Raw genomic sequence first — 13,429 nt, forward strand, 5'->3', positions numbered from 1 at the left:
CAAAATATGGCCTCCCACCCATCATCCGTCATCCCATTTCTTTTGTTAGTCCATTCTAGGCTTTCTAGCTTTGCAGTTATTTAATTATTATTATTATTTTAATGTTTCTCAGCTGAACATCAACCCTATTAGTCCATTTCCCAAACCAGGGCTCTCATTGCTATCCACACGTAAGCCTGCTGTTTGGTTGAGAGGAAGAAGGGGAAAAGGGGAAGTGGAGAGAATGTGGAATGGACTATGGAGAGCCTTTCCTTTAAGGGCTTCAAGGGGGGATGTAGTAGTGTTGTACAACGGAGAGCCCTTCAATCATTTGTTTAAAGAAGGGGTTTTCCTTCCATGCCTCCAAAGGACAGGAGGGAAAGGAATAGTAGCAGAGAGTCGAAAGAAGGGAAAGGCAAGAAAGGGTTAGGCAATGGCTTCTTAGGTTTTGGCAAAGAGGGAAGGAGAAAGGAAGGGAAGAGGCATTTCCATGCAAGCCCATCATATTAATCACATTCTTGCGATAAGAATTGGAATGAGTAAGGGAAAAAAAAAATAAAACTTCCTAATTTTTATTCTTTTTCTGTTACATTATTTTAATTTAAGCACTATTTATTTAGAATTTAAGAGTGTAATTATAAATTCATGAAACAATCCATTCTTTGTGTCATTTCTTTCCCCTCTCTCTTCCTTGCTTCTCTTTAAATTTTCTATCACACCAAATGGAGTCTGAAGTCTTGAGTTGCAGTATCTTTAAAAGACATAAAAAATACTAGTATGAGAATGTCTCATAGTGTTGAATGAAGAAAAGTGATAGAGCCAGTCTCTCCATCCAACAGTTATGAGAGTGCGATTCATCATAGTAGACTTGCTCAAAAAAATTTTTTTATAAAAAAAAAGAACAAGAACAAGAACAAGACGCTGCTATTAAATCTGTAAAATTAGAAAATTTATATTACATTATACAACCAGATCCTAATATCTCACAAAGGTGAATAGCTTCCCGCGTAGCAAGGAAGAAGAAGAGAATGAGGAGGTAGAGGTGGGAGGAAATACTAATCCCACATGTACAAGCAGTCCAAACATAATGTTACAGATGACTTAACAGTTCACACATTTAGCTTTTTTACTATAAGCTATTCCAAAGCTTATACAATAGAGTAACTGACCACTAATGGAGTGGACTTGTGAATTTAATCCTTCCTATAAGACAACTATCCAAACTCGTCAGTAAACAAAAGGCAATTTTTTTTAAAAAAAACCCTAATATCATCAGTCATCTACAAAACTATACCGAGCTTGCTCCTGTGTACTCAGTAGGATATTTTTACAAGCCCACCCTAACCCTAACATTCTTTCATTCAACAAGACCAAATCCCCCTGTGCGCATCGCTTGCTATCTTCAAATAAATTAAACCAATCCCTGATAACTGAATCGGATATGTCATGAGCGTCCAGAATATTCTCCCAGCTGCTCTTACTCGATAGGAGGCCCTTGCGGATATAGCATGCCTGCATAACAACATAAATATATCACATGAAATTAATGATCACCAAAAAATGTGCGAAAAGGAACAAGAGACTGCTTCCTTTCCTCCAGCGAAACCTATTGGCTCGGTGGTGCATGCATTTATAATGGCAAATTTGCATAAACAGAATTCATTATACCTGCAACAGACCCATGATCACATCTGCTGTGCCTGCCCCTTCCCGCAGACAAAGAAGAATACCTTGCTGCAATTTTATTTATTAAAAATGAAAATGTGAGAGTGTGCATTTTAAGAGCAAGTTGTTTTTGCTAATATTATGCGACTGTAAAGATAAACACACATTTAATATACTCACTTGCTCATTTCTTGACAATCCTCTGCAGAAGGTCTCCAAGCAAATGAAGTAGAAATCCTCATCGTTCAAAGATCGCATTGTCATCATTGACAACATTGGTATTTGACTCTTGGAATATAAGCAACCGATTCTGAGAGGCCACGGTTCTGTGCCTGATGTAGATAGATCTTACAAAAATGACTATCTAATACTAACCAGCTCATATCAAAGCACTAGATCACAGCTACAGAAAAAAGGGTTGAGTGCTCACCTTTGCTGCACAGCAAACCGATTCCTTCCTCTTTACTCACTTCTGCGGGGGAAGGAACATATCCAAACTGAATCCATGTATTAATTATAATCTCAAGCCTACCCTGAACAAAAAAAAAAAAAAAAGGAAATGTGAGATGGGAATCTTTATACACTTTTCTTCATTGCTGAACAAATAAAATCGGTTATGGAGCATGTATGCTTCAGAGGAGAACCAATTTATTAAATAAGATGTTGCGAAGGGAAGATCACAAGGGGAGGAAGTTGGAGGAGTGGGTGGTTTTGATGAAGGCAAAAGGGTAATTATTTACTGTGGTCACTGTTAATCGAGTGTGCTGAGAGGAATAGAATGGATTTGACACGACTATTGACATTAATTGTACAAAGTGGCTATTCTGAGTGTGCTCTTCATGTAGGCAAGGCAAATCAATTACTGATTAAGCAGAAGATCGATCAGATTGAACCAAAGTGATATCAGCAGGTAAACTAAGCAAATCTGGTCAAAAATTGGTTTATGAATGAGCAGAAGAGAGAATTATGACAAGAAAACGCATACTAGAAAAGCCAAGCTACAACATGCCTATCAATTGACATTTTAGGGAATGTTTTCTAGTGAGCATGATTAGCAAACAAAAAAGCTAAGTAGTTTGGTGAGAGAACACACCATCGGATGGCGGCGCAACAAACAGATGAAAGAAAGAATCCATGTTCATCTACAGTGAAAAAATATCTTAAGATGTAAAAGTTTGTAATTACAAGTTCTTAAATACCACTAAATATACAGTATATACCAGTAAAAGAAGAAAAGACCCACCTTAGTTAGTGTTTGCAGATGGACGTGCTTCAGCCCTTGATAAATTCCAAAAAGGTCAATTGCCGAGAAGATTGGGTATACAACAAAGGGTAAACCTGCTTGCAATCTTTCACATTATTAAGAAATTAGAGAACTTCCAAGCAAGCAAATTTATCATTTCAGATGGTTTGTCAAAAATCTTTGGAATGATCAAATAATTATAATGTGTGGCAAAAGAAAAAATTTGTATATATCAGCAAAAGTTTTGCAGAGTGCTGACAGGTAGTGCTATACCAATATATTATAACGAAATATAGATCAGGAGGAAAAAGATACTACAATCATATCGGATTGCAACAATAAAGATACATCAGATTGTCAGGTCAATAGTAACAAATGAGATGAAAGATCAGTAAGAATAAATTCTGAGAACATTAAAAGTAGCCATGGCAATAATTCAAAATTAAGAGAATGAAAAACAAGAACCTTGGACTGTTTTTCAACAAAATGTTCAAGCTTGCAGCAAGCATAAGGCCAATGTTGTCGAAGCAGACTGTTTGAATCTGAAACCAAAACCAAGGATCAGTTTATGATGTACAGAGTAGAAAATTAAGTACGTAAAAGGAACATGCTAGCAAAAATCATAATTAACCTGTGCCTTCGCAGATACTTCACCAAGGTTATCCGCTATTGCGAAACTCCGATGAACAGCCGACTGTTAACACCAATGTGACAACTCAAACTCCATATGACAAGTTGAACCCAAATATATATATATATATATATATATATATATATATTTTTTTTCCTAAGCCAATTTTATTATTCATCAGCAATACAAAATTTTTATTGAACCTCAGATCATTCAGAATGAAAATTTGTGAAGGTAAATATGGTAAATACATTCACATGAACAAGTGGAAACCAAAAATTCTATAGGAAAAAAAAAAAAAAAAAAAAATGAAAAAAAGAAAAAGAAAGAAAAACCTTTATTTATCATTAGCAGGGTTGGCAAATGACCATATACTAAGATACATCCACCATCCATGTCTGTCCAAACTACATTTTAAGATTCAATCTATATTTGACAAAATCAAGCAGCAGATGCTAAATGCTGTTCTAGTGCACATGGTTTTTAGATGAGAAGCGCTACTGCCAATTTTCATATAGGGAACTACTTGGTAGATGATAAAAACTCAGGCTAACTAACACAAGCACACAGGTTTTTGTTTGAGAACAGCCGCTTCCTACAAAAAAAAATAATGACAAAGGTTTGATCTGCCGCCAATCACTCTCGCAGTTGCAGCAATAACATAGGTGGATCTTAGCACCAAGTAGTTGCCTTCTTTTAGTATTTAAACTCTTTGCCATCACAAGAAAATGCAATTCAATGCAATGAAGAATACAGAGAAGCATCATCTTACATCAATTTTAAGATATAAAGTACTACCTAGTTTATGTCATGTCTAATGAATAATCCAATTTCCAGAAAACAATTTGGAACGAAGATCCCACATGTTACGGAAAAGAGTTCAAGAGATAGTTGAGGCTTTAAAACTTACACCAGTTGCCAGATAGCATGAAAGGCTAATTTGTTTAGCAATGTTGGCTACAGATGCGAGAAGCAAGAAGTATTGGGGAAACGCCGGAGTCAGCAACTCAACTCCAATGCTCAAACTGAACAGCACGGATGTCCAGAACCTAACTCTCTTTAAAGGAGATAACAGATAGCGATTAGTTAAAAAAGCTTTAGACATCACATTCTAGGGCACATACTCTGCAATGTCTTTCCATTCAATTCTTCTGCAGTTATCATTTTCACCATTCACATGGGGTTCTTTTGAATATTTTCTTTGACATAACAAGATTATCGTCCAAACAGAACAATGAGTTGCTAGTGATTGCCAATTGCAACATGAGCAAGTAAACTGTAATAGCAGAGTATGTGGCCCAGATTTTTGTGGGAATAGAAGCCATACCTTTAAATTGGTATCAAAAGCAGACGCTAGGCTGGCAGTATAGATGCACCTACTTAGCCGTCCAAGTCCATCCTTCAAGACCCAATTCAGGGCAGCAGCTGATGGGAGTGAACGGGAGTACCCAATTCCAATTGCTCGAAACAATGCCTAGCAATAGACCATTTTTTTACATCATCAGGACTACTGAAAGAACAAGAATTAAATAAATAAATAAAATAAATAAATAAAAAGGAAAAAGAAAAAACACAAAGAGCATAGCCCTAACATCAATAAATTTATCTGCTTTTGTTTGTATGACTTGTACATTCTGAGGGGAAAAAAAATAAAAATCAAACCTGATAGCCACATATGTACAATGCAATTACATGTGATGAGCAATTATATAATCAATTTTCCAATTGAAATAATTATTTCTGCATGAGAATGACAATGCTTGCCCTTTTGGCAATATACCTACAGAGTCAACAATTCATCAAAAGAACATAGGAGCGATGTTCACATAAAGTCCATATTATCAAACATTTGTGGAAAAGTATCTTCAAATTACAACTAATCATTAACCTTTCACAAATTGTTAAGCCATCAAAAACACCAAACCTGTTATTTAACTCAAAAACTAGTACTACACACACACACACACACACACACACACACACACACACTTATAGCACTGAAATTTAATCTCAATCATGAACACAATATTACCTGAGTAGCAAGAACTTGAAGTGCAGAACTGAAGACCCTATGGAAGAATTTCCATTTCACATACTCCAGATAATTCCCACTAATTTCCGTCGGAAGAAAAAAATTCCTAATTGCAGAACTACACAATCTCAATAATTTCCGAAACCCATCTTCAAAATCAGAACCGAACCACCACAAAGAAGAGGCATTTCCATCAACAGAAACCAAATTTAGCTTCTTTCCATCCCAAAAGTACCGAGAAACGCTACCCGACCGTCGAATTACGACAGGGAGGCGTGCCGGAACGGCGGGTTTATCTTCTTCGTGAAGCTTTTCTTCTTCGAATTCGAAACCCAAGGAGGTTTTTAAGGAGTTTGAGAGAGTTAGGGGCTTAAGAGAAGATTTGGTATTAATGGGTATGATTTTTTGGGGAACTAGAATGTGGGTTTTGTGTGGTTTCCATGGATATTGGAAACGAGGAGCAAAATTGGAAGCAGTGTATAAGGTGGATTGCATGAGAATCGATCAAATTCCCTCTCTATATTTGTGTGTGTGAGAGAGAGAGAGAGAGCGAGCGAGCTCTACGTTGAAGGACAACAGAAGACTAAAACAGATTTTCCGCGGAATTTTGGTCATCTTTGAACTGAACATATTGTTAGGGTTTAAGGAACGAGGCAAATGCTGGGTCGCAATGTAAGTAAAGGATGGTGGATATACGACGTCGTTTGACTTCTTTTTGAATAACTGCACAGTTTTGCAGCTAAACCAGCATGGTTTGTTATTTACAGAGTGAAAAACAAATTAATAAAAAGATGTAAATACAAATTGAATAATGAAAGACTAAAAATTAAGATTAAATTAGAAGAAAAAAAAAGAGAGGAGCTAGTATATGGGCATAAATGCACAAATTGAACCTTTGGGTTATATGCACTAAAATTATGATTGTTTAATAATGAGAAAGTGGAAGCTAAATATGTTCACAAAAGAACAGAATGACAATTTTGAATCATAAAGTTAAGGAGCTAATTTTGATTTTATTAAAATGGTGAATTGTGTCACTTGTGTGCGTAATCAAAATAATTCGAGTTGTTTAAATCTCCAACAAAAATCTTTGAATATTCAATGGAATCTTATAGGATTAAAAAAAACAGGAGGCTCCAAATAATAGGATGTGGCCAAAAAATGTAATGAATTAGTAGTTAAAGTTAGTGGATTTTGTTTATTGGGTCATTTTTGATCGCATAGTATTCTCGAGTCAAATTGTTTATGAAAAAAAAAAAGGTCAATAAACTATCTTATATCAATAATGATTTTTATAATTTTACAAAATTAACTTGATCATGTTGAAAATTTCAACAAAATCAATGCAAACAATAATTTTACAATGTTAACTTGATCATGTTGAAAAGAGTCAAATGCACGCACAGATCTTGATTACTACTTTTAAAATGAACCAAAATAAAAATTAGATCAATAAGTTTATATGAATTATTTCCACTCTAAATTTTCTTCTTCTTGTTCTTCCCCTAGTTATTTATCAATTTTTTTTTCTAGATTGAGTTCAATTCTTCGTATGCACTGGGGGTAAGATCCTTCCCACGAATTGTTGCCATGAAATTATCTTGAACAGGGACGAACATTACAACCACTCAGTTAACATCGCTTCGCAATCATTCAACTCAGTAAAATTTTTGTACTTGGAGAAATTTGAATCACAATCTGACATGTAAACAAAACATGCTGAATAAAATTGACACATTTACTTGCACGTCCAACTGAAAATATCAAAAAATCCAGTGGACATGTCAATCTAAAAAGACCTTTATAATTATTTTAATACAAGATTGGCGGTTTTGTCTATGTAAATTATTCAACTTGAATGTCCATAGAGCTTGGAATGAAGACGTGGAGTGAGTAAAACTTCAAGCGGGGTTGCCTTAAGGTTTGTGAGGCCTAAGCTCTCAGTCATATCCACGTCTTTGTGGGATGGCTTGGCTATATCATGACAATGCAGCAAGCTAGCCAGTGTGAGATGCACTGTCTGGAGTGCAAGCGATATTCCCGGGCACGAGCGCCTCCCCGAGCCAAAAGGAATGAGCTCAAAGTTCTGACCCCTCACGTCCACGTCCTTGTGCTTTGTCAGGAACCTCTCCGGCCTGAACTCGTGTGGCTCAGACCACACGCGCTCATCCCGGTGGATCTTCCATGCATTCACCATTAGGCGTGTTCCGGCGGGGACTTGGTAGCCGGATGATAAGGTGCACGCTTCCATTGCAGCACGAAGACCAATGATTGGGACAGTTGGGTACAGGCGCAGGGTTTCCTTAACAATGGCTTGGAGGAAGACAAGGTCCTTGATGTCCGATTCGTCCACGTGTCTGTCCTTGCCTACGTGGGTGTCCAACTCATATTGGGCCTTTTCCAACACGTGTCGATTGTTTAGTAGTAGAGCTAGAGCCCAAGTGAGAGTAACCATTGTGGTGTCGCTTCCTGCTAAGATTAAATTCTACAAGAAACAAAAACTCAATAACATGCATGAAAAACAAAATTCGGTGGCTTTCTCTATCTTGATAGCGTCAGGCCAATGAACTAAGAACAAAAATATACAAAGGGACAATCTTGACTTCGAGCACCATAATATTCTACTTAAAGATGAAATTGAAAGAGGTTTGATTCAATTGGAAGGGACATGGCTTTGACAATTCTACTCCACAGCAATCTAATCTAAAATTGTCCGGCCATATTTAATTGTAATAAAAAATAAAAAATAATAATAATAATAAAAGAGACTAAACTAGTGCACGAGACTCCTATCATTACTAGGTTTGGGGAGAATTGGACGTTCAGAGTCTTATCTCATGGAGAATTTGTTTTTAGTTTCGAACCCGTGACCTCTAGTCAGGGACGGACCTAAGAAATTGTATTGAGGGGGCAATAGTGAGATTTTTTTTTTTTGTGATTTTAGGGGGAGGGGGATTTCCCACACGGAATACATGGTAGGTTTGTCCCTGCCTCGAGATTACAATGGAGCAAATTTACATGCGTGAATTGCATGTTCTCCCGTCTCAGAGAAATTACTTTGAGTTATATCCAAAACAATACCACTAGAGTACGTTCAGTTGGGACATCACTTACCAGGCATGTAGCCTTATTGATGGTATCAGTATCAAAACCAGAAATTTTGGCATCTTCAAGAATGTTCAGCATCACATCCATGAAATCCTGCTCTCCTTTGCCCTTTTCTCCCAGCAGCCTCTTCTGTTTGTGTTCCTCCAGCCACCCCCCAATCAGAGCCTCGAGTTCTTTCGCAGTACTCTTCATAGCTTTCTTGTATCCTCCCCAATCCAACCACCCAAGAAATGGAATTTCATCTGATAACACAAAAACCCCAAACAGATAACCAAAATTCCTCATAACCTTCTTGTACCTTCGTCTCTCCCCTTTGTCGCACTCATCACTGTTTCCAAAGTATCGCTTCCCTCCCACCATTTGCACTATTGTGTTGTTTGACAAGTCGCCGAACCATTGCTTCATATCAACCAAAACTCCACCTTTGGCACCTCCCTTATCAGCCCACAACTCATACAGTTCTCTTATTGAAGTCTCAACTTCTGAAGCTCTCGTGTGTTTGATCATATCAATCCGTCGATTAGATAGAAGCTCCAGCGTGGCTATCTTGCGCATCTCGCGCCAGTAAGGACCATAAGGAGCAAAGCCAAACATAGCAAAGTCATAACCTAATAGCTTCGATGCAGATATGCTTGGCCGGGTGGAGAAAACCTTGTCATGGACAGTAAAACACTCTCTGGCCATTTCCCAACTGCTGATAACCAGACTTTCATGTGAACCAAGCCTTAGAGTGAAGGCTGGTCCGCACTTATCTGCCAGGGCTCCGAACAATTTATGTGTCAGTTGACCACCAACCAGGAGATGCAAGTGACCAATAATAGGCAAAGCTCCACCAGCTTGAGGCACACCACAGCTCTTCCTTGTACAAGTAGATTGTTTCTTTCTGTACACAAAAACTAGCAGAGCAAGGAGGCCAGAGGCCAAAGTTATGAGGTATAGGAGAAGAGGATCCATCAGAGTTGGTAGTGGCAGTAGCAGATGAGGTTCAGTTTGTCTAAAGCTGACTTCCACATATCTAGCCTTATTATAGTTCTCAAGTCTTTCATTTTCTTTGAAAGATAAGATCTGTTGCTAGAGTTACTGCGCTTTATTTAAAGAAAATTAAACAGTCAAAGACTTTTAGCTCACAATTTAAAAGTATGTTGTAGGACTATCACTGTGCTTTATTTAAACCATTTCCCAAAGGTACCGTTCATGTGTAGTGATCCAGACCCCAAAGTATGGCTTTGCCATGTTGCAAGTCAGCATACATTAATAATATTGGCTATGCCTACCAAAGCCCCCCATCTACTATACTTCGAAGTTTGGGAATTGAGAAACTATATTTCAAGAGAGACTAAAACCTGTTCCTAATCTGGACCAAAGATGAGGATTAGTAAGTTCTGTAGAGTGATTGCAAAAGAGAAATATAAGCATATCAAAAACCAAATTCTGATCATGAAATAGATTTCACAAAGTGATCTAATTACAACGAGTTAAAGCAATTCAAGTGAAAATATACGTTCAAATTTTCGCATTCATGCCCCAAATTCACGGCATTCTTCTTGTTATGGTGTTTTTTTTTCTTCGGGTTCTTGACCCTGGATAATTTGTACCTGTATATATTTGCTTCTGCCTCTGCGTCTTCCTCTGCTAGGGACAAACTCAAATATGCACTAGTCATTTAACCCAATACTGTAATTATTCAAAAATTCCTCAGCCCCTGGGAGAAATCCAGCCAAGCATCCTTTCTTGGAACAATATTCAAGGCCATGAATTCCGATTCTGATCACGCAACACCATTTGTGGCTTGAGTTTGATATCATTATTGGTCACTATGCGTTTAGGAATTGTCTGCAGCCACAGCTAAATGTAATAATAAGTAAATCTTGTTTAGACAAGCACAAGAAAAATACCATATCAAAGTCACAGACAAAGAAAAACTACCAAATTCATAACTGATCATTGTAATTTCAAATTCATAACCGAAACCTCCTAATAGGTGTTCTACCACACAAACAAATTTCAATCAACTCTACTTGGTTGAGCAACAGAATCTTCTGTCTAAAAAGGGAACCTACTTTGTAATTTAAAGATAGATCAATGCAATCATTAAGGGGATACTTTGGTGTCCACAACTTATTATTAAAGCAACTATTGTTCAAGCTCCTTGAAACATAATCTACACTACAAATTAACAATCCAAATAAGCAGCATGATATGATTGGAATTCAACTAAGAACGGATAACATACACAAACTCCAATAATCAACTCTATTCTGTAATATCTCAGGGGTTTGAGCCTCTGATGTGTACATTACATCAAAATAGAGAAGGGCATAATGTCAACAATAGGGTTCGTTAAGATACAGACGAATTGGTTTCACATCTACTAAAAAACATTAAAGATAAGAGCAATCTCAGCCAAGATGAGAAGAAGTCTGGAATTCCCTGCAATGATCTTTATATTTTTTTATTAAAAAATAAAAAATAAAAAAAAATAAAAAACCAGACACACATACACACACTCAATAATATAGCCTGGGATAGCAATCCCTAGAATTATGTCAAAAGGAAACCATTTTCAACATCTTCCATCTCCACATGCCAAAATTTCCCACTGGGATCTTTAAGGATGGCCTCAGACGGTATTGTTCCATTAAAATGCTTGATAAAATCTGGTGGTACACGCTGCAAAAATGAGATATTTAACTTTACTAGTTACATATTCAAAGAGCAGATAAACTATTAAACTGCAACTAGGAAAATTTTCTGCTTAACATTCTAATTTTCACCATCACGCTAGCCCAATTTTTTTTTAATAAGAAAGTAGTAAAGAATAAATATTGGCCTGTTTCTCTTCCAATGAAACAGCTGCTCCCGTTTGGATTTGTGGCTCAGAAAATTCAGGAAAAGGAAAGAAATTAAATATTATAGGTCAAAGATTTGGGACCATAGCGAACAAAACCTCAATGAGGGTTAGCCTAATGAGCTATATTTTTAATCTGTATCTCTGGAAATCCAAACATTGGAACTAGCAACTGAAGGAAGGGTAATTTTATTGAAATATAATTTGATAGGATACAAAATAAATGAATAAAGCAAAGAAATAGAGCCCCGAACAGCAGAACACAACTTTCATTAATTTGCGTCGAGTGATTCCCATTCTACTACACAATTTGCATATAAAATGTCTTCCTCTAATAGGAGAGCATGACAGATTGTGCAAGTTGGAGGCATATAATTCACAACAAAGACAAAGAAATTAATAAAAGTTTCGCTTTCTTGATATTCTTGAAAAGGAATATCATGGAATGTAGAAAAATAAAACTAAAGTAGTTTGCTTAGAGACCTTATTTATCAACAGATTATAAAATGTTCAGAAACTCCTTAAGTAACAATCCAGTTTCATATATAGGGTCTTGCAAACAGAGCCACCATTTTACACAAGTAATCACTATTTTATGCTCGTACTATATGACTTAAGGTAATGGGAACTCAGCTCAGCTATATGACTGTCTTATACTTAGGTGTCATTTGATAATCTAATTAAGTGCTTAGCAATAACACTAAAAATTTCAGTGCTTAATCTATCAGGTTTGATAACTCAGAATTAGCTATCAATTAAAAAGAAAATTTTCGCTAAGGATCTAAATTGAGTCAACAGTGACTTGACTTGCTAAAATGTGGCAAGTGAAAGGGAATTCAAAATGTAGGGTAAATTACATTGACCTCCCCTATTGTTAAGCAAAATTACATGGACCTTCCTAGTGTTTTCAAAAATTATACTTTTGATTCACTCGTGAGATCCGGGCGGCTTATGATTTAATTCGGAATGAAATATACATTGTGTTCCAAAATAATCCTTTCTTGTGAGAATGATTAGCAAACAAAAAAGCTAAGTAATTTGGTGAGGGGGGGCACACCATCAGATGGCAGCACAGCGAACAGATGAAAGACAGAATCCGTGTACCTCTACAGTGAAAATTTATCCTAAGATGTGAAATTTTGTAATTAAAAGTTCTTAAATACCACTAAATCTACTGAATATATCAGTACAAGAAGAAAAGACCCACCTTAGTTAGTGTTTGCAGATGGATGTGCTTCAGCGCTTTTAAATTCCAAAAAGGTCAATTGCCGAGTAGATTGGGTATACAACAAAGGGTAAACCTACTTGCAATCTTTCAAATTATTAAAAAATTAGAGAATTTTCCAAACACATTCCTACTGTCTATCAGCAAATTTATCATTTCAGTCGGTGAGTTAAAAATCTTTAAAATGATTGTAATAACCCGGTTATTTTCCTTCCTTTCTCTCAGATTTTCACGGATATATATATATTTTTTTTCCCGTTGATCTTTTCCTTTCTGAGTTCAGTTTCTCATCACATAGTGTCGTCTCGGGTGCTCATAAATAGTTTCTGAGACTTTTTTTTGGATTGACAACTTCCTTTGAGGATCGAGTCATTTCCATATTTTCACTTTTTGGACACTATTCACTTTTCATCATTTTCCCTATTCTGTCTTTTCCCCGTTTGTCACTTTGTTGCCGTAACCTCACTTCTTGTGTTCGGAGTTGGTTTTTGATTTCACGTATCTTCATTTTAAGTGGTTTTCACGAAATATGTATCTTTACTTTTGTAAGAACGTACTCTGGTTGCTCCCGGTGTCTATAGGGGCATAAATGCATACTTTTTCAGAATCTTTTTCTTTTCTAGGGATGTTTTTTGTAAATATCTTTTGAAGATATTTTATTTCAGGGGTTTTTAAGAAAATATTTTTGGAAGATATTT

The 13,429-nt window shown here is 36.5% G+C and overlaps 2 protein-coding genes across 3 annotated transcripts; both read right to left on the reverse strand.

Moving 5' to 3' along the window:
- Positions 1–885: 885 nt before the first annotated feature.
- LOC132266794 (protein root UVB sensitive 4) lies at positions 886–6,200 on the reverse strand. Of its 2 annotated transcripts, none has more exons than XM_059767773.1 (10): positions 5,551–6,200; positions 4,846–4,992; positions 4,429–4,575; positions 3,519–3,581; positions 3,353–3,429; positions 2,888–2,993; positions 2,075–2,177; positions 1,825–1,991; positions 1,648–1,713; positions 886–1,491 (listed from the first exon to the last, which is right to left on the reverse strand). In XM_059767773.1, exons 1-10 carry the CDS (start codon positions 6,043–6,045, stop codon positions 1,252–1,254), a joined length of 1,611 nt encoding a protein of 536 aa, XP_059623756.1. In that variant the 5' UTR covers positions 6,046–6,200; the 3' UTR covers positions 886–1,251. The 2 variants fall into 2 exon arrangements, with proteins under 2 accessions (XP_059623756.1, XP_059623757.1); XM_059767774.1 differs by having other exon boundaries at positions 1,825–1,976; positions 5,551–6,199.
- Positions 6,201–7,256: 1,056 nt separating this feature from the next.
- Positions 7,257–9,956, reverse strand: LOC132266791 (cytochrome P450 CYP82D47-like). Its single transcript, XM_059767771.1, has 2 exons — positions 8,665–9,956; positions 7,257–8,035 (listed from the first exon to the last, which is right to left on the reverse strand). Exons 1-2 carry the CDS (start codon positions 9,610–9,612, stop codon positions 7,400–7,402), a joined length of 1,584 nt encoding a protein of 527 aa, XP_059623754.1. The 5' UTR covers positions 9,613–9,956; the 3' UTR covers positions 7,257–7,399.
- Positions 9,957–13,429: the final 3,473 nt, after the last annotated feature.

Source organism: Cornus florida, unplaced genomic scaffold (genome assembly GCF_030987335.1).
Source record: "Cornus florida cultivar Cherokee Brave unplaced genomic scaffold, ASM3098733v1 CherokeeBrave_3.0.0_Hap2_Chr07, whole genome shotgun sequence".
NCBI classification, from domain to species: domain Eukaryota; kingdom Viridiplantae; phylum Streptophyta; class Magnoliopsida; order Cornales; family Cornaceae; genus Cornus; species Cornus florida.

Bases quoted from the DNA above. Each gene is read 5' to 3' on its own strand.
- LOC132266791 (XM_059767771.1), bottom strand. From the start codon at position 9,612: ATGGATCCTCTTCTCCTATACCTCATAACTTTGGCCTCTGGCCTCCTT. The intron at 8,036-8,664 runs GTAAGTGATGTC...TGTTTCTTGTAG, and splicing joins TCAATAAGGCTACATGCCTG to AATTTAATCTTAGCAGGAAG.
- LOC132266794 (XM_059767773.1), bottom strand. From the start codon at position 6,045: ATGCAATCCACCTTATACACTGCTTCCAATTTTGCTCCTCGTTTCCAA. The intron at 2,178-2,887 runs GTGGGTCTTTTC...TTTTTTGTTCAG, and splicing joins ATCTGCAAACACTAACTAAG to GGTAGGCTTGAGATTATAAT. The intron at 1,492-1,647 runs GTATAATGAATT...GTTGTTATGCAG, and splicing joins TGATCATGGGTCTGTTGCAG to GCATGCTATATCCGCAAGGG.